We start from the raw sequence: 25,711 nt of genomic DNA on the forward strand, positions 1-25,711 counted from the left end.
TATTCCAGTAGCTACAGAGAAAAACCGTACTTTTTAAAGTTAATTTTACTCGTCTGGTTAAAGCAGCAACCTGTTAAAGGAGACATGAAGTGACAGAACTTCTCACCTGACTTTCTTCCTTGAGGCAGCCATCTTGTCCTGGACGGTAAAGAAGAAACACGCCTCCTTAGCTGCTCTTTTATTGGTTCCCTGAGTAGGCGGAACCTCAGATATGATTGGGCTACAGATGCATCCTGATTGGCCAGTTTAATGTCCTGTTGAATGGGACCTGTGACAGTTTTTCTTGTACGTTTTTCTTTTTTATTCTGTTGCTATGATATATTTCCTTCCTCTGTGGAGATGTACAGTCTGTGTAAAAACTGCAAATAAACCCCTTCTGATGGAGCAATACTGTTTGAGAATGTTGTGGAACATCTCATAAAGAACTTTCTGTCATCTGAGGTCTCAATAAAATCTTGAAAATGGTTTTGGAATATTGCATTGAGAACGTTCTTCTTTTATTATTGTTGTAAAAAAGGTCTTATCAAAGAACATTCTATAATGTGTTCCCTCAACTAAAAGGCAAAATGTTCTGCCTTTTATATATTTTACATTAAAAGAGTGTTATAAAATGTTCTGTATACAAGAATTCCTGTATTCTGAGGCTTTGAAAACATTTCGAAAACATTTTTTGAATGATGGTTTGACAACATTATTTCCTTTGTTATCATGGAACATTGAGACTGTTTTATAGAAGAACGTTCTACAATGTGTTCCTCCAGCAACATCCCCAAAACATCTTCAGAACATTGCAGGAAGAATGTTCCATCTTTGTTAATATATCACAGTACAGGAACATTTTATAAGGAACGTTCTGTCATCTGTGGTTTCTTGAAAAGGTTTGTGGAACGTTGCATTGAGAACTTCCTTCTTTTGTTATTGTTGTGAAAAGGCTCTCTAGAAGAACGTTCTTTGATGTGTTCCCTCATCAAAGAGGTAAAATGCTCTACCTTTATTAGATCACATTACAGGAATATTTTAAAATGTTCCGTGTAAAAGCATTCTGTCATCTGATGGCTTGAAAACATCTGGAAAACCCTTTTTGAATGTTGGTTTTGAACGTTCTTTCCTCTTCATCCTGGAAAACTGTGAAAATGTTTAATAGAAGAACGTTCTACAGTGTGTTCCCTTGAACTTTGCAGGCAGAACCTTCCACCTTTGTTAACATACCACATTACAGGAACGTTTTATTGAAATTATCTGAGGCCTCAGTAACATCTGGAAAACACTTTTTGCATGTTGGTTTGAAAACGTTCCTCCTTTGTTATCATGGAATGCTGTGAAAAAAAACTTACAGAAGAACGTCCTGAAATGTGTTCCCTCAACAAAAAGGTAAAATGTTCTCCCTTTATTGTATCACATTACAGGAACATTATAAAACGTTCTACATGAAACAGTCCTGTATCTGAGGGCTTGAAAACTTCTGGAAAACACTTTATTTAATGTTGATTTCTAACGTTCTTCCCTCGTCATCCTGGAAACCTGTGGAAATGTTTAATAGAAGAAGGTTCTATGATGTGTTCCCTCAACAACAACCTCCACAGAACCTTGCAGGCAGAACGTTCCACCTTTGTTAATGCACCACATTACAGGAACGTTTCATTAAAATCATCTTATAACATCTCTTTAACATCTGGAAAACATTTTTTGAATGCTGGTTTGGGAACATTTCTTCTTTGTTATCAAGGAACATAATCTGTGTTCCTGAAAACATCCTTTAAAACGTCATATTAACAACTTTACCAGAAATGAGAGTATTCTTAAAACGTTCTTTAAACATTTAATCAAATCATTTTCTTTTAAAAGCATTATTAGAACTTGTACGTGGAGTTATCCAGTGTTTCCAGCTGGGAGAACATGATGGAACCCCCCACATTCAGTTCTGGCTTCTGGTTTCTGTTTCCCACCCTGATATTGTCTCCACCTGTCCACCTCTTTGAAAACTTTCTGGGAGGAGGAAACTGAGGCTTCTCCGGATAAACCGGAGCGGTGACAGGCCGCCTGCCCACACCAGTGGGCGCACCTCACAAAGGTTTAACTTTGCGCTCCAGGCTCACCCATAACCACACCCATAATCACCCTAGTCGGCTGATTGGGCCAAAGTTTGCGCGGCGCCGCCCTCAGCTACCCGCATCCGCCCTTCCAGCCCTCCGCAGCTTGTTGCTGCCAAACCAGCTGGCAGTTTGAAATCATAACCTGACCTGTTACTGTGCTGACATTTAAACTCATGTTTACTCTCCTTTTTGACGCTTTACGGTGAACAGATCTCAGTCCTGAACCAGCATGCGGAATGTGGACAAACTCTCAGGAACTTTCCGCAGCGGGAGCGCACACTTTGCACTTTGCAGCCTTTTTTGAGCGACTTCACTCAGTTTTACATCATCACGAAATGCCAAAACTGCAGCAGCAGATGTCGTAGAAGTCTGCCGGTGAGTTGGTGAAGCAGCTGGTGGAAAAGTTCTTCACCGTGTCTGCGTCTCGTCACCTGATTTTTACGCACCGCTCCACAGCCGGTGCAGAGCGTCTCCCCTCCGCCCGCGGCCAGGATGGGCTCCCTGGTGTGGACCTCTGGAGCTCTACCTGCTTGGATATTTCTCTTCAGCATAGTCTCAGCTGTTGTTGCCAAAAGACACGTCGTGTACTGGAATTCCACAAACACAAGGTGAGGAAACTCTGTGCGTAATGACGCGTCAGGGTGTTTGTGTGCCGTCTGCAGACCGGATGAAGGCGCAGTGTTAAAGGTCAGAACGGAGCTCAGTGTGTCGGCTCTGCTCTGAACCGAGGCTGCTGGTCTGAACTTGCACTGCCATACTGTTGCACAACTCCCTCCATAATTCCTCCAATATGAGTCAGGCTTTAGCTGGCTTAAAGAATCTCAGCTATGCGGCGGATCACGTCTGTGTAAATCAGGAGGGGCGCAGAGCAGGTATGATTGACTCGCTGCTCCCATTAAAATGAAATACAGTTTTTCAGCAGCCTTGGGGGACTGTGAGTTGATGTGAGACACGCTCACCTGATGTCACCTCCCTCCTGCAGCTATGTTTATCATAATGACCACACTGTAACCCGGGCTTTCACCTGTCTGCCTTTTGGAGTCGGTGATTATGCTGCTTATAGAAAGCCAGAAGTAAGGGTTTCTTCCAAAGTGTTTGCTCTGAATTGTGCCCTAGATAGCATTCTGGGGACACAGGTGTATATTAAAGTCTAAAGTGCTGGTGTGCACAAGGCGAGTGTGTGGGTAATGGGAAGGTGTTTGTGAGTGTGTGTAATGGGTTGATTGGGGCCATTAGCCAGGCGGAGTGAGGCTCACCTGCTGATCCAGGTGTTCCAGTCTGGCTAATTGAAGGGTTAAGGTGGGAGACCTGCAGGGGCAGTAGGCCCAAAAACACATCCGCAGTCCTCTCACCTGCTTATCTGGAGACTCTCGCTGGCTGTATGGCCTGATTCCCCAAACACTCTTTCACATGAAACACTTTTTTTGACTAAACAAGTACAGAAACCACTTGGTCAGTTCTAGTTTTGCAATGTGAAGTTTGGAAAATTAACTCAAACACGTCATTCTACAACTTGTTAAAAGAAACTTGCACGGTTCTCGTTTTCCATGACTGATCCACAGAAAAAGTCTGCCTGAGATTTGAGTCTCCTTAGATGCATTGAGATTCAGCTTTATTCTAAAGACACAGTTTGTTGACATGCAGCCTCCACATGTGCTCAGCAAAATGAGCAGAGAAGCACCGAAAAAGGGAGATTTGGTTGCAGAAAACAAATCAGTTTTATGGAAATATTTCGGCTACAGAAGGGATGGTGTCGACCAAAAGCATGTTTTCTGTCAGTGGTGTCTTGCAGTTGTCACCACCACATGAGGCAACTGTTTGTTTGGTCATTTAAATCAGCAGCACAAAGCTCTGTGTGATGAGTGCAAAGACAGATCTGAATGTCATCCAAAACACAATCCTGGATGCCTTTGCCAGCGTTTCACCATATGAGAAATGCTTTTTTTTTTTTTTTTTTTTTTTTTTTTTTTTAACTCTCTATGCAGATGCACTTTAAAATCACTGCAATCACTCTGTGGAATGATTCATTCTTTCCAGAGAGAGTTATTCAAGTCATTTGGGGATAAATTCTTCTATTTTTCAACATATATCGCAGAAAAAATCATGCAGCTCTGATGTGGATGCACAACATGTGACACAAATATGCCTCCAGGGACTATTAATTTCCCCCAGGGGCTGCTCTCTCCGGTCTCCTGGCATGGAGTCAGCCGAGGTTATCTCCAGTGTGTCCAGGCGCGTAAAGCCCAGTCGTGTAATTGGGATCGGCCAGAAATGTGGGGAGGAACAGTGTGTGGATTAGGAAGCACCTTCTTGTTCCCAGTGATTCAGGGATGAATGGTCACAGCCTGTGGCAGCGACCACACAGTCTGCTGCAACACCACGCAATCACAGTGCCATCAGCATCGCGGCGGAGGGCAACCCACTGTGGCAGAGAATCACTCTCATCAGCAGCACCACCCAATCACAAAGCTATCAGTGGAGCCGAGGAGCTGCACCCGGACCTCAATCCCACCGGGTCCACCTCCACTCCTCTCCCCTCTCCTCACTCTTCATTACCTCCCTTGTTGCATCCTGCTCTCTTTTTCATTTTTTCTCGCCTCCACTCCCTTCCTCCCTTTATCTCTCACGACTCCCTCCTGTCCGGTGATGGATATTGGCAGTGTGATTAGTTGAGCTTCAATCATTTTCCCATACCATATTTTCTATTAGCTGCCAGCCAGCCAGCCAGGCAGCCAGGTCGTCCTGAGGCCTGTAAATATAGGAAGGTGGAGCACGGCGACGGAGAGCTTTGCTTTTGTTGGCTCGATGCTGCACTGCAGGGTCCAGGACTGCATCAGATCCTTCGTACAGACGGAAATCTGCATCACTGAATAACTGTATTTGACTTTTTTGCTTTCTTTTTGTCCACAATGATTACAATTTAGCTGTTAAACATATAACGTACTGTCAGATAATCATGCTTCTTCATCACCACAATCAAGAGCCTCTTTGTTTTTTAGGAAATGGCTACTCGTGCTCTCTATGGTTCTTTAAAGTACTAAAAGTTCTTAATTTTTGCTTTTTTGGAGGTATTTGGTTTTTGTGATAAATATTAGTATCAGATTAGAGCTACAACTAGCACTTGTTTTCATTTTTGATCAATCATTTGGACAATAAAACATCAGAAAATGGTGTAAAATCATGAACACAATTTCCCAAATCCCAAACTAGCATCTTGTAGCATATTGTTCTTTGACGTTCTAATGGAAGGAACCCAAAAATGCAAATTCGGACAATCTTTTTATATTTAATTTCTTATAAGGTAAACAATTATCAAGTCCTGTTGTTAAAATAGAATCATGTGGGTCCACAAAGAACTATCTTCATTGTGGTTCCTTAAGGAATCTTTTGTTTTGCTTAAGTTCTCCAGAACCCCATTTATGGTGTCTATAGGAGCAATTTTTTGGTGGTTCTTGCAGGAACCTTTAAAGAGATCTTTAAAGAAGCTGTTGCTAAGACAAGATGGAGCTTCACTAATCCTGAAGGACATTCATGTGCTCAATATTGCTGAGAAAGAAATTACAATAATTTGAGAATAAATGCAAAATTCTCCAGAGTGCCATTTATGGTGCCTGTTGGAGCCATTTTTGGTGGTTCTTGGAGGCACCTTTATGGAGCTCTTTAAAGTTAAGATTGAGTTTACTAATCATCAAAGGAAATTCCTATGCCAGATCTATGTCAGATGATGTTCAAAAGAAATAAAACTAGCATGAGAACAAATGCAAATTTCTCCAAAGCACCATTTAAGGTGCTAAAAGGAAGCATTTTTGATAGTTCTTGGAAGAACTTTTGGGAGCTTTTTAAACAGCCTATTGCTAAGATAGAACTTTACTAATCCGGAAGGGTATTCTTGTGCCAGATGTTGCTCAAAAACATAACTGTAACATGAAAATGAATGCAGCAAATGTTAAGTTCTTCAAAATGCCATGCATGGTGTCTAAAGGAGCTATTTTTTGGTGGTTCTTGGAGGAGCTTCTGGGAGTTCTTTGAGGCTCTTGCTAAATTTATATGGAACATGATTAATCCTGAAGGAAGCTCTTGTGCTAGATGTTAATCAGGAAAAAATACAAACTAAATGCACAGTTCTCCAAAGGGTAATTTATGATGCCTAAAGGAACCATTTTTTGGTGGTTCTTGGAGGCATCTTTGGGAGTTATTTGAACCTTTTTGCTAAGATTAAATAGAGCGTTCCCAACCACTGAGCTAATTCTTGTGCCAGATGTTGCTCAGACAAATCACAATAGCTAAACAATAAATGCAAAGTTCTCATTTATGGTGACTTAAAGGAGCCATTTATGGTTTTAGAGGCACCTTTTGGGGGTCCTTGAAGGGACCATTTGAAGAAACAAGTCTTTAAAGAACCTCTTGTGAAGATATCATGGAACTAATCCTGAAGCAAATTCTTGTGCCAGATGTTGCTCAGAAAATTAAAATAGCATGAGAATAAATACAATAAATGCAAAGTTCACCACTTATGATGTCTAAAGGAACCATTTTTTTACATGGTTCTTGAAGGTATCTTTCTTTAAGCCTTTCTGTGAGATTAGTAGTACTTTACTAGTCACAAAGCTAATACTTATGCCAGATGTGACTCAGGAAAAGGAACCAAAAGTACAAATAAACGCAAAGTTCTCCAAGGCGCCATTCATGGTACCTAAAGGATCCGTTTTTGGTGGTTCTTGGATGCACATTTGGGAGTTCTGTAAAGAGTCGCCCGAAGAAATTGGACTTAAAAGAACTTCTGGCTAAGATAAGATAGGATTTCACTAATCTTGCAGGGATATTCTTGAACAAAATATTGCTGACAAAGATTACAGTAACATGAGAATAAATGCTCTCCAGAGTGTTGTGCATGTGCATAAAGGAACCTTTTTGGTGAGTCTTGGACACATTTTTGGGATTTTTTTTTAAAGAACTTCTTGCTGAGATCAGATAGAACTTCACAAAGCTAAGTCTTGAGCCAGATGTGGCTTAGAAAAAATTACAAATAAAGGCAATAAATACTAAGTTCTTCACAGCGCCATTTGGTGGTTCTTCAGGGGCTCTTTAAGAAATGGAACATCTCACTGAATGGTTGTTTTGTGCAACTAGAAATAGTTCTTCTATGGCATCAGTGCAAAGAGTCATTTTTGGTTACAGTTAGCATCTTTATTTATCGCTTCTTTCTTGAAGGTCATATGTTCCAGTGACTGTGGGCGATGTGAGAATGTGCTTCATCTAACTTCTCATCCGGATTTGCAGTTCTCCTCCTCATTCTGTGGTTCCTTTCAGCCTCTTCCAGCTCTTTGTTTTGGTCAAACCACCTATAATCCACTGTTTTGCTTTGATTTCACCTCTTTCACCGTGAAGTAGCTCAGATAAATCCACTGTTCTCCACCGGGTCAACACAAAACAACCAAAGGGACAAAGTTAATTTAAGGCAGTATTTAAGCAGCTGAAGAGCCTTATTTCCCCGAGGAGCTGATGGGGAACAAAACAGGGCAAATATTGACTTAAAGGAGAGCAAGTTTTGGATTTACATTCACCACGCTGCCAGAAACACGACTCCATGTGCATGCTAAATCCCACTCCGCATCTGCTGGGTATGCAAATAAGCAAAACACTTTATAAGCTGCGTTTTAAATTTCATATCTGAAGTTTATTGCGGCTTGTTTTCTTTGGTTTCTTTGTGAGTAGAAGTCTTCCAAGTGGCTCTGACGGCTAAAGAAATGTGTGAAAGCCATCATTATAGCCGTCACCTCTGACACTATGGAAAAACAGCTAAAGACCAGCGTTACAGTAAAGACTTCAAGTATGAGACATCTGTAGCCAAAGCTCTTTTTAATATGGACGACAGGAGACAGTCTCTGGTCATCACCTTTCCGACGACATCTAGATTTATGGTTTTAATGAAGCAGGGGCAGTGAAGTGGAGACTGAAGGGCCTCGCCGCTCTGTTCTTCTTTGGCTAATATGCTTGTAACAAAGGCTCAGCGAAACACTTTAACTGGCTCACATTTAGCAGCCCACAGATTGAAAAATGGAGCTCCGAAATGGAAGTGATGGACTGACTGCAGGGTCGGAATGGAACACTGGCGGAATCCGAAACCCCCGGCCTCCTCTCTTTGTGGGGCTCAAGTGGTTCGATTGACCCTCTTTTATGATTTTATGAAAGAGTTTACGTTCGCCCTCGCTTTTTATATCCACCTCTCTCTCAGAGCAATAGTTCCTTATTAGATGAGGAATTATTTTTTCTTACTTCCCAGAGCAGTTAAAGGTTAGTAAAATATTACAACCGCAGTGCTTCCGGGCTCCACAGTGTGAGTGTTTGCGAGTGCTGACGGTTTGCCTCAGCAGCAGGCTCAGACTGGTTTACTGGTACGTTCAACTTCGTCTTGTGTGCCTTTAAAGCTGCCGGACCAAACATGTTGACCTGTCTGTTTGCTGATACAACAGTGTCTTTGAGCTACATTCATCCTCATAAATTCACTCAGGATCTGTCAGGCAAAACTCTACGGATAAAATTACCTGTTTTTTCGTGCGAGAAATGGCCCAAAAGGTGCCGTTCCCTTGTCTATATGTGTTGCTCGTACATCAGTAACGAGAATAAATGTCGCTCATACCTGAACTTTAAATCAGCTCCTCCATTTCCTTGTTCCTGGCTTTCACCTGCGCTTTATCTGCAGTGGGAGGAGGCGAACTTGTTGCAACAGTTCCTCTTTGGATCTCTGGTTTCCCTTTGCAGCCTCTTCTTTGCAGGTTTTTTTCCTGCAGAATGGCAGATTAGAAAAGCCGTCATTTCCACTTAAAAACGCTGCTTGTTCTGAAATCACAATAAGAACACCAGAACCAGCTTAGCTCACCTGTACCCTCGTCGCTTGACCTCACTCTGCAAGCATTTCATAAAAAAACTGCAAACCAGATCCCTGTGAGCCCTCTTTCAGTCCATCTCTCCCCCCCTCTAAGACAAAGAGCGAGCTCCCAGCCAGCCAAGCATGTTTAAACGGTGCGCGAGGAGATGAATATTTGTATTGGTTTTTCTGTATCTTTATTGAAAGCAGCCCTCATAAGTCTGCCGTGTAATCTCCGCTCTGTTTATGCATCATTTCCCTCTGTGTGCGCTCATGAGTGATCTAGTTTAAATACCAAAGTAAATCACGTTCTACCTCCACTGATCCCCTCTGCAAGAACATACAGTAAAGTGAAAGCAGACTGTAATTGTGTCTTGTCAGGGATGATGATAGTGCTGATTCTTTTTACTCTTTTTTTTCACCTGTCTGTATCTATCCGTCCTCCGTGTGCATGCAAATGAATGTATTTCTGCGCTATCTCTGCTCTCCGTGTCTGTCTCTGCACTAATCTTGGTCTTCCCCTGGTAAATGATTATCACGGAGAACCTGGCTGAACCATAATCAACAAACCCACAGTGAGGTAATTACCACTTTATTCCCTGTCCCGCTAACAAAGCAATTCCTCCCTCTCTCTCTCTCCCTCTCTGCTCGTCTGTCATTCAGCTGTATCAGTGTCTCTCTGCTTTTTTTCTGGCTGCCGTGCTGTGATCTGTGCAGATTCGCGGATGTGTGTTTGCAATTGTGTCCCTTATCTGTCTGTGTAAATGTGCTCCGTCTGTTTGCTCGTGGTGTTGAGTGTATTATCTGGAGGTAAACTGCGGATGGGTTAACTCTGTGTAAACTGGAGCTTCTTCATCTCTGTCAGGAAACAATGCGAGGCAGTGATTTTAGTGATTTGTACGCCCGAGAATTGACATTTGGTGCCATTGTTGGCGGCTGAAGTGCGTTTCGGTGGAACAATAGCTCCGTCAGAGGTGTGTGTGTGTGTGTGTTTGGAAACTGACCTGCAGCTTTGTGTACAAAGGGGGAAGCCTTTTGTTTCCTTGGGAAGAGATGGAGTGAGATAAATATCAGTTCTGGAGAAAACAAAACCCAGAAATGCACTGAGGTTTCTGATTCATTTTGCACATTACTCATTAGTTTTCAAACTTCTCCAACACTCAGTGAAAGTGTAAAGTAGGAAAAGTCTTCTCTTCCGGCTGGTCAGCGGTGCTCGGCTGTGGGAACATTTACTAACCGCTGCGCCGGCCTCTCGACTAAATAGGTCATTGTTTTGTTTCCACTTGTAAGTTGACTTTTAGGTGTGACTGAAGTGTTGGAGGGGAAAAGACTTTATTATTGCCTTTGGATGCTTGGTTTCTCAAAGGTGTGGTGAGTTCAGGGAGCGTTGTGCAACCACGTCTGATGTGTTTAGATACAGAATGTACCAAGTAGCTGTCGAAATCACTGCTTTCTCACAGCTGACATGCTGAAATGCTGTAATTGTGAATCATTATCTTCATTCTGTGGTGCATTTTAGCATCTTTCAGCTCTGTTTTGGCACTTAAGTGAAATTTTATAGTGATATATCCAATGTGCACTCCCTGATCAATGAAGAGCACAAAAGACAGAACAAACTTAGCAGCAAGGCTAGCAGTTAGCAGCTAAATTAAAAGGGTTTCTGCAAGGACAAAACAGGGCCAATATTGACTTAACGGGGAAGTGGATTTGCATTAATCACAATGCCAGAAACATGACTGGAAATGCTAAAATTGTGAGCCATTATCTTCATTCTGTGGTACATTTTAGCATCTTGCAGCTCTGTTTTGGTGCCAGGATTTTGCAAGAATTTAATCATAGCAGTATTATTTACAGGGATAGATCCTCTGTGCACTTCCTGGTCAGTACAAAACACAAAAAGGGACAAATTTTGTGCAAATTGAGCACAGAGTGGCTAAAGAATCTAGTTTATGCGAGGGCAAATGTTTATCACAATCCCAAAAAACATGACTTGAAATGCGAAAATTGCTTTACATTTGCAGGGCATGCAAATAAGAATCTGTTTTCTAACATTACAGCTTCATAAGTTACATTTTAAATATCAAATCTTGAATTTATTGGTGCATATTTGCTGTTGTGCTTGTTTTCTTTGGTCTAATCTTCTTTGTAAATGTCACTAATGCAGGAAATTAAGTTTTTTTGAGCAGCTAAAGTTGCTCTAACAGGTAAAATCTCAAAGAATTGTGTGAAATGCGTCATTATTACGGTTACTTTGACACTAGAAAAGACTCTGAGAGGCTCTTTTGTCCTGAAATGGCCTCATTTCATGAACTATTTCCAGTGAAAACATTCATCTATTCCTTCACTTCTCATGTATGCATCTGTGTGAAATCAGTAATCCCTCGTTTCACTGTTTAGCGAGCGTAATCGCTGCACAACACAAGAATAATCTTTTTGCCCGGTGAAGTGAAAGCTGGGATGCACATGCACGGCAAGGCTTGAGCACACTGTGTTGAAAATGAGGTTTGGGCAGAGGCCTAGCGCCGAGGATGTCTGTATTAAAATGGATCAGATAGTCACAGTGCAGCCGGTGCAGACATGGTGTAGAGGCATGAAGGGACAGCCGCTCTCCCCTCCTGGTCAGGATATTTAGTCAATCGATACCAATTTAACACCCAGATATTATCGCCGGCTTCTCGCATTATCGCCAGGCTGCATATGGACCCGGCTCTTTCCCAATTTCTGTCTTCCCCACGCCGCCTGCTTCTCTGCGTGCACACATACATCAATATTAGGCCGCATTAAGCTGTAATAAGTCGCATTGTGCGAATGTCTCCGAGTGGGGCGGAACAGCTGTGGAATGAAATGAAGTTCGGCCGCGGCGTCTGCGGCTCGGCTCGGCCACAAAATGGCTGCTGTGTGCGCCGAGAGGGCGGTTCTGGCGGTTGAAGGGCTGCCGGTGAGCGCATTCCCCGCATTCGGGGCGCACAATGAGCCGCCATTGTTGTAGGTGTCAGTCGAACCCTGTGTTCCTCTGACACACAAAACAGCAATTAAGAGCGAAAAGCGAAAGCGCCGTCAGTCCTGCAGGAACAAACCCAAGCACCGGCCACACATGTGCAGCAGGATGCGTGTAACTCAGCAACAACGCTCCTCCGCTCAGATCAGAAATCCTGCCAAGAGGCAACCTGGGAATTCCCTGAGACAGAAATTGAATTAGTATTGACCCAGGCAGAGCAAAAGGCTGAAGCAGGAACCTGGATTACTGTAGCAGACAAGGTCCTGGCTGGCAGCAGCAGCTCAGTGTTCACCATCACACCTCCAGACTCCAGAGCTGCTTCACCACTCCAAAAAAGTGTTTATTCTTGCTGCTGTTTGTTCTCACAGCTTTCGTAGGAAACCTCTGAGCGAAATGCAGAATGTTGTGCACTGAATGAGTCTTATGATCCCTGTAAATGACTTAGCTCCACTTTGTTGATCTAATTTTTAAGCCAATTATCATCATGAATCTTTAAAAATCTGGTTTGTGTGTGACCTTGCTTGGCGCTGAATCTTGCATGAAGCAGTCGTGTAGTCGGTTTGGAGACACATCGCTAAATGTCTATGATGCGCTTTGTTCAATATTCATATGTGTTTGCTTTAAATGGTGCAGTGAACCATGAACCTTGAGCAGTTTCTGGGCGTTTTCTTGGCTCCTGTTGCATTTTTACTCACTGTGGGTTCATTTTTCAATGCAATACAATGGAAACAGAACAACCATTACTAGAAGGAGAGAGAACCCAGAAATGTCTTCTGTGCAGCATGACAATAGTTATGATGCCATAGAATCATAAAAAGAAAGAAAAAGTGGATTTAAAAAATATTTTCCCCAAAAATAAAACATGCATGTGTTACTAATATTGGAAAAACAGTGGCTCATAGCATACACTATAGACATTTTACTATTTACATTTTTAACTCATTTCCATACTCGTTTTCTATCTGTTCAGTGTGAACACTGCAGTTCAAGCGAATGGTCACAGAATTTTTGTAAAATGACGCTTGGTCACAGCTGAGTCACTCAAGGCTTTATAGTTGCAAGAAAGAGTGAAGAATTTTTTGTTTTTTACACAATCTCCCTTGGTTAAATGCTTTATTTTTGGAGTTTTTTTTTATACAAGACATGTAGAATAATGGGATTTTCATGAAATCTCTCCAACAGAACAGCACATCACACACGTTGAAAGTTCAATGATTAATTATTTTCTTTTTTAATCGTTTCTCACTCGTATACATGGTTCCATACAGATTATTATTAGACTTTTTTTGTTTTTTGTTTTTTTGTTTTTTGGAACACTTATCTTTCAAACCTTCCAGCAGGTTTTGGGGCTCACAGGGTTAAAATAAACACCCAAGAAATCTTTTAATTTGATGTTCAACGATCATCCGAGTCAATATTCAGCATCTTACCAATTTTCAATATCATTATTATTCATTTCTCAGACTCTTTACGAATAAATAAATATAAAAATATTTTATAATAATAATAATTTGGCACAGATGCAGCCTCCTCCTGATTTGTTGTCACACTGTGGTCTCAGCAAAGTCCCGCCCACAACTCTGTCTGATTGGTTACATGTCATGAGGAACAGCCAATTAGCAAGTTTTGTGTGTTTTAAATTTTGACACCAAAAATGTTTTTTTTTTTCCTACAAATCTATATCGATTATTGGTCCCACTGAGTAACTAATAATCTGTATCGGCCTTGAATAAAACATTTTAGTCACGTCTCTGTTGTTAGTTGTTAAAATAACAGAAGTTGGTAGTTTTAGGTGACATTATGAAAGATTTCAAGAGATGTAATGTATAAGAGATGTAAAAACAGTGTGATGTGACATTCTGTCATAAAGAGGCACAATGAAGGATGCAAAACAATGAAAGTAAATGAATAAAAATGACTTGCACACTCCCTGAAGAAGATCTGTAAATGGCGAGAAAGCAGATAAAGACAGTAATTCTCATGTTTTGCTGATGGAAGCGTTTTTCTTTGACCTACCAACTCATCTCTTTGCATTCATGGATAAGTCTCTGCTAATTAGTCGCCCATAAATGCATTTTGGCTTCATGTTTTCCGCACGTTGTGGCGCGATTCACACGGTTCGTATCCAGAAGCTGGTAGAGAAGCGGTTGAAGCTGCCGACTTCACAGCAGAACAAACTTTATGGACTAATAAACCTGCTGGAACACATATAGCTCCTCCACACTTTATCTGAACACAACAAGGAGACTCGTAGATAAACAAAAACAACACAATGGAAGGGTTGTAAATGTGTTTCTGCCTGGCATCTGATTACTTTCTAAACCAGTGGTGTCAAAGTCATTTTAGTTCAGGTTCCGTATTCAGCCCAGTTTGATCTGAAGTGGGCCGGAGCAGTAAAATCACAGCATAATAACCTATAAATAACCACAACTCCAAACTTTTCCTTTGTTTTAGTGCAAAAAAGTTCACATTTAACGAAAAACCTGAAATTTCTGAAGAAAAATAAGTACAATTTCAGCAACATTCTGCCTTATCATTTACACATTACAACTACAAAACAGCATAAAACTTTTAGTCATAGGTATCTGGAACTGCATGATATAGTATGTTACTTTATGATCAAAATGACAAAAATCGGACAAAAGACAAGGAAAAAAAACAAGACAAAATAATACAAAAATGAGACACAAAAAAGGAGACAAAAAAGTTACAAAGTGACAAAAAATGGACAAAACAAGACAAAAAATGACAAAAAAAGAAACAAAACAACAAAAAATAGACAAAAAACACTAGCGAGACAAAAAGGAAACACAAAATGAAAAAAACATGAGACAAATGATGTAAGTCAGGCAAAAAAGACAAAACAACACAAAATATTACAAAAATAAGACACAAAATGACAAAACAACAATGAGCAATCTAGTATTTTAGTTTATGATCAAAACAGCTTGTCATGGTCTAGAAATTATTTTAAATTTATAGTTTTTTTCAATCTGCAGTTAATGTCTTCTCTGTAATTTTTACATTTTACAAAGTCGCCCTACGGGCCAGATTGGACCCTCTGGCGGTCTGGTTTTGGCCCATGGGCCGCATTTTTGACACCCCTGTTCTAACTCTTCCTAAAAAGCAGCTTTCCTGCAGATGTTGCAGATGTTCCGAATCTGATTTTTGGGGAGACTTTATCTGCTGTGGAGCTAAAACTAATATTATTCCGGCATCACCTCCCAGATGTATGACAGCTCTCCCCCCACCCCCCAATGACGTGAAACACACACTTCTGTTTCTTCTTTTTGTTGTTGCTGCGCTGGCGTACCACACACTCGCCTCTCTTTCTGCCCCCCCAGAGACGGTAAAAACATTAGAGCTGCAGTGGAGGGATGGCGTTGAGGAAGAGGATGGTAGGGAAAGAGTCAACAGATTTCAACTCCCAAAACAGCTCAGGAAGCCCCCGGGGGGACGGAGGGATGAGGGGAGGGAAGAAAGGATGTCAGCAGGTATTACTATCACTGTCAGGGGGAGGCGTGAGGAGAAAACCCTGCCTCTCCTCCCGACCAACCAGGAGGCAGGATCGTGTACAGGTGTTGCTGGAATCAGAGCCACTTCACCTGGAAGGACTAAACAGTATCATGTGCAGGTTTAAACGGTATTTCTGCAGCAGTAACCACATCCACATGATTTTTTTTCAACTTTTTTTTTTTTGCAATAATGCTCCGCTTGATCTCCCAACGCTCCACGCTGAACATTTTGTTCCAATCAGATCTTTTATTTATGAGGAGTGTGCACGTTTTTTAAATTTTATTTATTTATTTTTTTTTGCAGAATTAGTTCTTTGATCGTGTATGCAGCTCCACTGGTATAAGTGGGATCAGTTAGCCCCCTACTATTCTGCTGCACATGTTGTTGGTTTTCCAGCATGTCAGTGTAGCTCAAAGCATCAACAACACATGCAGGGTTCTGACATGTTAACATGCACAGCGTTAAAAACCAAAATACCTCAGCTGATACTGATTATTTGTTATGTAGGAGCAAATGAAATCCATCTCCAACACTAAATTTCATTGAAATACCTTTGCTTATTTGTGTTTTAGATGTTTAATTAAATGAAAATGGTTCCTGGAGACTCGTCAAGTTTTTAACTTTACAACCATCCTTGAACTAGTCATCTATGACATGCCATTATGTTGCAGAACTTGCAAATTAAAAAAACAAACATCTTTCCTCAATCTAACTTTATGTATTCATTATTCATTTATAAAACCTACAAAAATGTACTTTCTCTTGATGTTTCTTTGAAAAAAATCATCAAAATAGCACCGTTTATCAGAGCAATTTTTTTTTAAATGTAAAAACTTGCAAATTTATGAAAAAAATACAATTCTAAGCTTAAAATAATCAGATTCACTTTATTTACATATTATTCATTTATGAACAAAATTCTAAAAAAAAAGTTTTCTTGTAATTTCTTTTAAAACATTGCCAAATGACACATTTATCAGACCAAAGAACTGTAAAAGCAAGAAAAAGTTTCAGCTCAAAATTCCGCTATTTCATCAGTCGCTTTATTCTACATGTCTCATTTAAAAATTCCCAAAAATCAAGCATTTAGGTTAACCAGAATCTGCAAAAAATCAAAAAATTCTGCACTTTTCTGCAAAAATACGAAGCCATTACTGACTCTGGTGCGACCCACAGTCACTTGACAAAAATTCAGGAAATTTTTGCTTGAACTGCAGGATGCGTTTGCATAAAGCAGAGAGGAGACAAGTATGGAAGCAGATAAAACATGTAAAAAATAAAATATTTGTAGTATTTTTTGATCCAATATAAAAAATGTACATTTTAATTCCATTTTTTCAAGTTCTACAAAATAACTACCAAAACAATTATACTTTTTTATGATTTATGGCATTATGATACTGTACAAACTGTACAGAAGACATTTCTGAGTTTTCTTTCCTTCTTCTTGGTTGTTCTGTTTCCATAGAGCTGCAGATTTTCTATTACAGTGAAAAATGAGCCCAAGAAAAACCCACCAGCACTCAGAGAGTTAAACTGATTCCTTGTACGTCAGTTTGAATATTCCTTCAAGCCTTAATCAGTGCTTTTTGTACGTCTTTATTTGAGCTGTCACTTTCAGATTAATTGCTCTCTGTCACTGTCCAAAAAAAAATCAGTTTTGTTAAATTGATCACAAACGATCAGCTGCTTGTAATTTACAGTCTGAGAGCATCCGGAGTGGGTGCTTGTATTTTGTGCTGAATGGAGCGGGGGGAAATAGCCTTGTCCCAAATCTCCATAGCTGTGGCCTTGTAGCAGGAGAACTCATGAATCTCATTGCTCCCCCATTCAGCTGGAAATGGAGTTCCTGTAGGCTGCTCACAACGCCGAGGCAGACGCTCCGTGTTTATGATTGTGGAATTAATTTGTGTGTTCTCTTAAAATACACCCACTGACAAATGCCTGCTCATGAAACTCACAAAAGCCCTTACTCACTAGTTTTTTTTTCTTTTTTCTTTTAAGAAGGTTCCCAGATGGATTTGCTTTCAGGGCAGAAAATAGTTTGGAGCTGCGCCTCTCTTAATACCAAAACAAGTAGCTGTTTGCTGCAGAGTGAACCCTCACCCCACGGCGCCATGTAGTGAACCTCCTGCGTGTTAATCTTGTAATTTTGGGTCATTGCGGTTCATTACTTAGAGTAGCGACCAGTCATGTTTAATCCCAAATTAATCAGTTAATCCCGGTCCGGTGTCGGTCTGTTGTTGTTAGCGCTGCGCTAGCTGGCGTCTGCGCCGCTCCTCTCGACCCTTCGCCACTTCCTTCCTCCCTGCTCTTAAATCCAGCCCCCCTCCTTCCCTCTTATTGTGTCTAAACCTTTCATCAGCGTTGTGGAACTCGGCCGGCCTTTCTAAGAAACTCAGGGGCATCCGGCTTCGAGGCCAAACCGTGCCATCCAGTCGAGTTAGAAGCAAACTCAGTCTCACAAAGCTAGCTTCCTACACAACCAAACTGCATTCTCATCCACATTTTGAAAGGTAAAAGTGTAACTCAGTAAAAAGGAGCCACAAAATCCATAAATCAGGGTCACATCTTGGAACCCCAAAACCTACTGGTGGATTTGAGATGCATGAGGCCAAAATTGCACCTTTTATCAGAGGCAACAACTGTAAAAAACAAAAAGAATTGTCAGGATTTTTATTTTACAACTCTCCTTGAACTAATTATCAAATGCAAAACTTGCAAATTTAAGAAAAAAAATGTAATCCTAAGCAGCAAACTCACTTTGTTAGTTAGTTGTTATTATTCATTGACAAAATTAGCAAGAAATATACGTTTTCTGAACATTTCTTTGAAAAATTCATCCAAATTACACTGTTTATCAGAGCAAAAAAACAAAACAACAAAAACGTAAAAACAGAATTGCAAGGTTTCCAATTTTTCCACAGTCCTTGAACAAATCATCTATGACATGCCATTATGTTGCAAAACTTGCAAATTTAAAAAAACAAACAGATTTTCTCAATCTAATTTTATTTGTTCATTATTCATTTATAAAATCTCAAAAAAATTACCTTTTCTTGACATTTCTTTGAAAAATTCATCAAAATTACACCATTTATCGGAGCAAAAAACAAACAAACCCGTAAAAACTTTCAAATTAAGGAAAAAAGTAAAATTCTAAGTTTGAAATCATCATATTTCATCAAACTCACTTTATTTACATATTGTTCATTTACAAAATATACATGTTCTTAACATTTCTTTGAGAAAATCATAGAAATTACACCGTTTATTAGAGCAAAAACTTGTAAAAACAGGAGATTCATCAGGCTTTAAAATTTACAACAGCCCTTAAAATAATCATCTATGACTTGCCATTATATTGCAAATTTAAAAAAAAAAAAAAAAAAAAATATATATATATATATATATATATATATATATATATATATATATATATATATATATATATATATATATAATCAAACTTTATGTGTTTATGATTAATTTATAAAATCTCCAAAAATTTTCTTTTTTTAACATTTCTTTGAAAAAAAATAATTAAAATAACATAGTTTTTCGACTGTGCCATTCTGTTGGTACAATTAACCAAATCTGAGCTCAAAATTGAATGAATATTTTCTAGTTTGATCGACCTTTTTCAACATTTTCTTGCATTTAATAAGCCAAACAATATTTCAATGAATCTAAACAATGATCAAAAGATTAACTGACAATGAAAATAATCATTATTTGCAGCCTTAATTGCAAACAACAGAAAGTATGTTCACTTAAAATGTCATTTAGAATGCACTTTAGTTGTATAGGAATGTCATTTTATGGAGATATGGTTGCAAAAAGATGAATTGTATTAAGTTTGTAAATAACCCAGATTGAAAAGTAGCCCAGCGCTGGTTAAATCAACAATCAGACTCGGTTAGTTTTCATTCCTCGGCTCTTTTGATCCCTGTTAGAAATCGGCGTCTTCCTCTGGTGTGAATATGTGTGAGGGGCCGGGCTGGGCGGCTGTGCGTGACTAGAACAGGACAAAGCTCGCTGCCTTGAGGGGAATAAAGGGGACCTTCCATACCCCCGACGCACACAGCGATATGAATCTTAACCGTTGTGACGGAGAAAGATGGAGAAGGGAGAGGGAGGCGTGGATCGGCTGCGAGGGGGGAGGGCGAGCGAAGGGGGCTAGTTTGGACTCCTGGGATTCCAAAGCAGTGACCGTGAAAGTGCTTAGATAAACAGAGAGAAAGCCGGGGAGGAGGGAGGGAGGGAGGGCGATGAGGAGAGGATGGAGGAGGAGGAAGAAGGAGCAGTGGAGGGAGGAGAGGATGGGAAGGTGTAGGGAAGACCTGAAGCTGGGAGGGAAACCAAGTATGGAAGTTTTTGAACAACTTCACAAGGACTAGTTACTCCTTAACCCTCCATTGTCTATCTGTGAATCATTCATTCCTTTTGAATGTATCAGCTTCTTCGCTTAACTTGCCAATCCAGCTCTGACCTTCACATCGTGCAGAGAAAAACACAAAAGAAAGAAAAAAACCCCGAAATGGCACATACTATTTGAAAATAATGAAAAAGATGACTTGAGATAACTCAAAATTGGTCCAAAATGACAGAAATCTTTCAGAAAATGGCTCAAAAATCGTCAAAAACCTGATACACAAGTACAAAATTATTGAAAATGATTTGAAATTAGTCAAAAATTGTCCAAAAGGATCATGAGAGGAAAATCTAACCTACTAGATCAATGAAATAAATGCAGTATGTCTCAGAAACAGTGAACAGAGGAGTAAAGTTGTTGGAAGATACATTCAGCATGGTGAAACATCTTTCTACTGATGATGAGCAGAGTAGAGTGAGTTCACATAGGTTGTTAGAAAATCAAATATTGTAATAAACCTCACCAAAATTACATAAATACATCTTTCTACAACTGATGAGCAGAGCAGAGTGAGTTCAAAGAGATTGTAAAAAACAAAATATTGTAGTAAACCTCACCAAAATGACAGACTTGTTGAAAATAAAGAAAAAGACTACTTGAAATGACTCAAAATTTGTCAAAAATGACATGAATCTGTCAGAAAATGGCTCAAAAATCATCAAAAATCCGACACACCGGTACAAAATTATTGAAAGTGAGTCAACATTTGTCAAAAATGAGTAAAAAAACTGTCCAAAAGGATCATGAGTGGAAAAACATCTTTCTACAGCTGAAGAGCAGAGTAGAATGAGGTCACATAGGTTGTTACAAATCACTGAAATGACATAAACCTGTTGAAAATAATGAAAAAGATTGCTCGAGATGAATCAAATTTGGTCAAAAATTCTGTGAATCTATCAGAAAATGGCTCAAAAATCATCAAAAATCCGATACACTGGTACAAAATTATTGAAAATGAGTCCAAAATTCTAAAATAAAATTACCAATCCAGCTCTGACCTTTGCATCATACAGAGAAAAACACATAAGAAAGAACACAAATGGGTAAGAAGGAGCATCAGAAGTGTGACCCACTTAATAAATGATGGATTCTCAAAGCCGGGTCTGATTTATTGGCTGCTTTGCCGGCGCTCTTTTCGCTGCACTCCCAGTACATGTGTGCGTGCGATTTAAGCGCTGTTGCTCGCATGTCCTCCTTAACCCACTTACACAGGTGGGCTGAAAGACACAGATAAGTGTAGTTAAGTATAGTTAAATAATAGATGAGGGCGTAGGGCGCATACTGCTAACATGAGCTCTGCAAGGAGAGGAAGAAATCAAGAAGGAAACTTCTCGAGGTTGTTATTGAAAACTGTCCATGTGGAGTAAAATACGCAGCCCTGCCTCTCAAAATTTACTCTGTCACATATTTTCTGCCAGCAGGTTCCATGTCAAGGTGAAGTACTCAGCATATTTTCACCGTTTGTTTTATTGCTTTATAGTTGCTTCTTTTCTGCCAACCAGTCATAGATTAAATGGGGCAGGATAAGCAGTAAATGAAAACGAAACTTACATGTAGGAATAACGGTCGGATCTGTCTCCAGTGTTGAAGTTCTGTTGCTGACTTGAGGTTCAAGTCCACAAGATTCGTCATTTAGATGCTTCTCATTCATTGTCTATGCAAGCAGCCGTGCAATGCATTCTGATAGCAACAAGTTTATGGGTGCTTTATGCAAAATCATGGGCATCCTGAGCGACTTTTTGACTCTGGAAACTTTAAATCTAACAGCTTGTGAGCCCAAATGAAGACAGAATCAGCAGCTGCTTATTTCCTGCGTCAAATGTTTTCCGAAACACATTTCGGTGAACTTCCAGAGAAAGTTTATCTCGATCTGATGTACCATTTTCCTTGATAATACAAACTTCAGATATTGTAACGTAGTTGTATTATCAATTACTACTGTAGTTACCAGAGGAGACAGGTACTTTCATGTTGGCAGGCACGGAGCTTTGTGTAGCTAATAAACGGGCACCATGACAAAGTCTTCTGAGAGGCTTAATGACGTCTGACGAGTGCATTTGTATTAAATCATAGGTGGATCAAATAGAACACTGTTTTAATGTCCCAGTACCATGTATAATGGTTTCTGTTACAGCCTGTATCATGTGTCTGCAGCTTTGCAAACAATGTCAAATGTCAAAAAAGCCTACATTTTCTGATATCAGCTTCATAAATTTGATTATCTCATATCTTTACTCCTCTAAGATGATTAACTCAATATCTTTTGATGAATCAAGACTTTGTCATCTTTTTCTTTTTTGGAAACATTTTTTCACCATTTTCTCACATATATAAATCAAAGAATAATTCAATTAATCTAAAAAAAAATGTTGGCAAGCATGGAGCTTTGTGTGGCTTTAGCTAGTTAAGGGGCACCATGGCAAAGTCTCCTGAGAGGCTTAATGACCTCCAACCAGTACATACATATTAAATCATAGCTGGATCAAATAGGACATCGCCTTAATGTCCCATTGACATTAGAAAATGGATGCACATAAAAACAAAATAATTCAAATTTACAACAGACGTGACAGCAAAAGTTAAACAAAGAATCGGACTTAGGTTCTTGCTGATACCAATTAATTAAAAATTGCCTTGATTGGCCCGATCATCCCTGCTTTCCAAAGCTGAAACAGTCCGACCTCTTCCATTTGAAAATACCCTCGCAAATATCGACCGATACATTTTCCGCATCTGTGAGTATTCCAGGGTGTCTGAAAGTCCACAAGAAAGTTTGCAAACCATCCAAGGACATCCACATGAAGAGGAAAATGTACGTCCACATGGCACTACAAGGGTAATAGTGCACATGCCTGGCAGTAGTGTGCGTGCACAGAATACATTGATACGACTTTCTGCTCATGTATGTCTTCCAGCAGACTAGAGAAGTAGTATAACAACAACAACTGTGCATCCATGGCAGTCCAGGGTGGATGTCTTGTGTTTAATCAAGGCTATTTACGCCACGAAGAACCTCGCCTAGAGCCAGTCTTACACTTTCTGCCTACACAAGGCTCCCCATGATGTTAATTTCCTGAGAGTCCACATGGACCACGTACATCAACATGTGGCCCAAAGTTAATGGGAATAATGTACACGCATGGAATATATAGATATGACTATAATGTGTGTGTGTATATGCAAACAAGTCTTCCATGTGGACTCCAGCAGACTAGAAAATAATACAATAACAACAACAGCATCCATATGCATGTCCACAAGGACGTATAATCAAGGTTTTTCATGTCACATGGACATTTGCTTACACGTGGAAAGCATGAGACTCGTTCCACCTGGGCTTTATGGCTCCTTTAAACTACGTCAGATTTTTATCTTTCAGTGAGAACATGTATCTCTTTTGGAATGTAAATTAGAATGCAGTTTAGTTGTATAGGAATGTAGCTTTTAGGAGGTAAGGTTAGAAGGATGTTGCCAACAATACACATCTCATTTAAAATGCACTTCAGCTGTGATAACTGAAATAATTATAAACATGGTGGTGATTGAATACCAAAGTGCAGTACAGGGGGTCTAAACTTATGTTGGAATTTCGTTCCTACTGCGCGAAGTAACATGATTTTCGCCATAAGTTGGAACTCACCTATGTAACTAAGTACCTATGTTACTCACCTATGCTAACACAGTGGTAAAATCAGAATCTAGGACATAAAAACACTGTACAGTAAAAATTAAAAATAAATAAAAATTCCTTACCTTTACTCCTGTGGTTGGCTTGCACACAAGAAAACAACACAAACGAAAGAGTGAAAGTAGCACAATCCAATGTGGTGTACAACCGACGAATATAAATAAAGCCGTCTTCTTCATATCGCACTATGTATTCATCTGCTCCGCTCGCCAACTGCACAAAATTTGCTTTAACGTTGCAAACACCGTATGTGATGATGGAACAAGACTTTCTTAATAAATTTATGGGAGATGGTGACGTAACCAGGAAACGCAGTAGGTCGAGGGCGTCGTAAACCGAGGACCTGCTGTATTTGATTTCTTAAAAGTGATCTGAAAAAAGAACGTCTGTATGAGTTTTTAAAGCAACCGTCATTTCCTATCAGGTCAAATAATCTTTTCACAACATGCTAATAAAAATGTCATTTTTGTGCAGTTTGAAGGGGAAGCTCAGAATGTAAGACACTGAAGTTGAAACTAACCAGCTCTGAGTAGTTGTTTGGTCTCTAAAATGTCAGTTAAATAGTTTCTCTCAGCCCAAACTGATGTGTTTAAACTGTTTGTTTCATCTGGTGTTTCTTTTATCCACCACAGTCCCAGGGATATTTGATTAACCCTCTTGTTGTCCTCATTTATGGGCACCAAAAAATATTGTTTCCTTGTTTGAAAAAAAAATCCAAAAATTCAGCAAAAAAATTCCCCAAATTTCTGAAAATTTGTAAAACCTTCAGGAAGAAAATTCCAATAATTCTTTAAAAATTTCCCTTAAAAGTTTAAATTTAAAAAAACCCCCCCAAATTTGGCAAATATTGTCAAAAAATGAGTAAAAATCTTCAAAAAAATCCTAAAAAGATCTAAAGTGATTCCATATATATCAGTAAAACTTCTAATATTTTCTTTAAGAACATTCACAAAAAGTCAACCAAAATCCAGTGAAATTTGCTGGATTTTGGTTGATTTTTTTTGTGAATGTTCTTCAGAAATATTTTTAACATTTCTTTTTTTCCACCAAAAAATGTTCAAAGATTTCCCAGAAATGTTGAAAATGTGGACATCAGAGGTTTCACTGTGAAAATATTTTTTTTTTCCACATTTTCAAACTTTAAAATGGGTCAGTTTTGACCTGCAGGACGACAAGAGGGTTAAGAATCACTCAAAACAGAGAAAATCATCACATTTGAGAAGCTGGAACAAGCAACATTTGGTTGTTGATCATCGAAACGTCTCAGTTTTAAACCAACAAGTGTAAAGCCGTCTGAGTGTTGCTGTGTTTAACTGTTGTTTTATTGAATCATTAGGTGACCAACCCTAATTTGGCTCTGTTTAGATATCCGCTGTGTAAATCTGAAGGGTCCAAACAGCTACGTTAGTACATAAACGAGAGACTGATGATGTTGACACGGTGGATGAGCTCAGCTGCCAGTTTTTTGCAGGATGGACTTTTTATATATTTTGAATCATGGCTTGGCGTGTCCACCCATCATGGTTGTCAGTGGCCCCCCTCTCGGTGTCTGAGCTACTGCAGCTGTATTCATGCGTCTCAGCCTGGCACCTGTACAGATCAGCCCTGTACTTACGCTGCAGCTCCATTTAGACTGCAGAAACATGGAGAGCACTCATTACTCTGAGGTTTAGGCTCTTCGACGGAGGAGATGCAGGGAAGAAGACGGATGGAACGAAGGATGGATGGGTGGGGCGTTGGCCTGGCACCAATCCCAGCCTCGGATTGGTTGTTGTCCTGGCAACGGCACGTCTGACCTTATTTAGCTCCGTGCACGCCCCTCGCCGTACTCTTGCACGCTTCTTCTCTTCAACTATGTTTGAAAATTGTCAGTCTTAAAAGTCTACGTGGATCAGGTTACTGCAGCGACATTTCAGGTCCAAAAACGGTTGAAAATGAAAAAAAAAACAAAAACGCAGGGCTTGTCCATTTATGTTGTGGACAGCAATTTCATACCTCCCAGAAAAAGTCACTGGAAAGCTTATTTTAGCATCAGACCAGACCACACATAGAGCATATGCATGACAGAGCTCTGCCACAGAAGGGGATGATGGTTTCTGCAGACCTGCAGCCA

General features: G+C 39.8%; 1 protein-coding gene across 3 annotated transcripts in view; it reads left to right on the forward strand.

The window, feature by feature from the left end:
* The first annotated feature begins 2,184 nt into the window (after nucleotides 1-2,184).
* si:dkey-246i14.3 (ephrin A4) overlaps nucleotides 2,185-25,711 on the forward strand; it is a 57,651-nt gene continuing 34,124 nt past the window's right edge. Inside the window, exon 1 of one of the 3 annotated variants that reach the window (XM_023266478.3) lies at nucleotides 2,185-2,701. In XM_023266478.3, coding sequence (XP_023122246.2) covers nucleotides 2,586-2,701 — 116 coding nt within the window. In that variant the 5' untranslated portion in view covers nucleotides 2,185-2,585. Of the gene's footprint in view, nucleotides 2,702-4,158; nucleotides 4,609-25,711 lie in introns of those variants that run through there. The other 2 variants (XM_055013908.1, XM_055013907.1) reach the window with 2 other exon arrangements.

Source organism: Amphiprion ocellaris, chromosome 9 (assembly GCF_022539595.1).
Source record: "Amphiprion ocellaris isolate individual 3 ecotype Okinawa chromosome 9, ASM2253959v1, whole genome shotgun sequence".
NCBI lineage: Eukaryota > Metazoa > Chordata > Actinopteri > Pomacentridae > Amphiprion > Amphiprion ocellaris.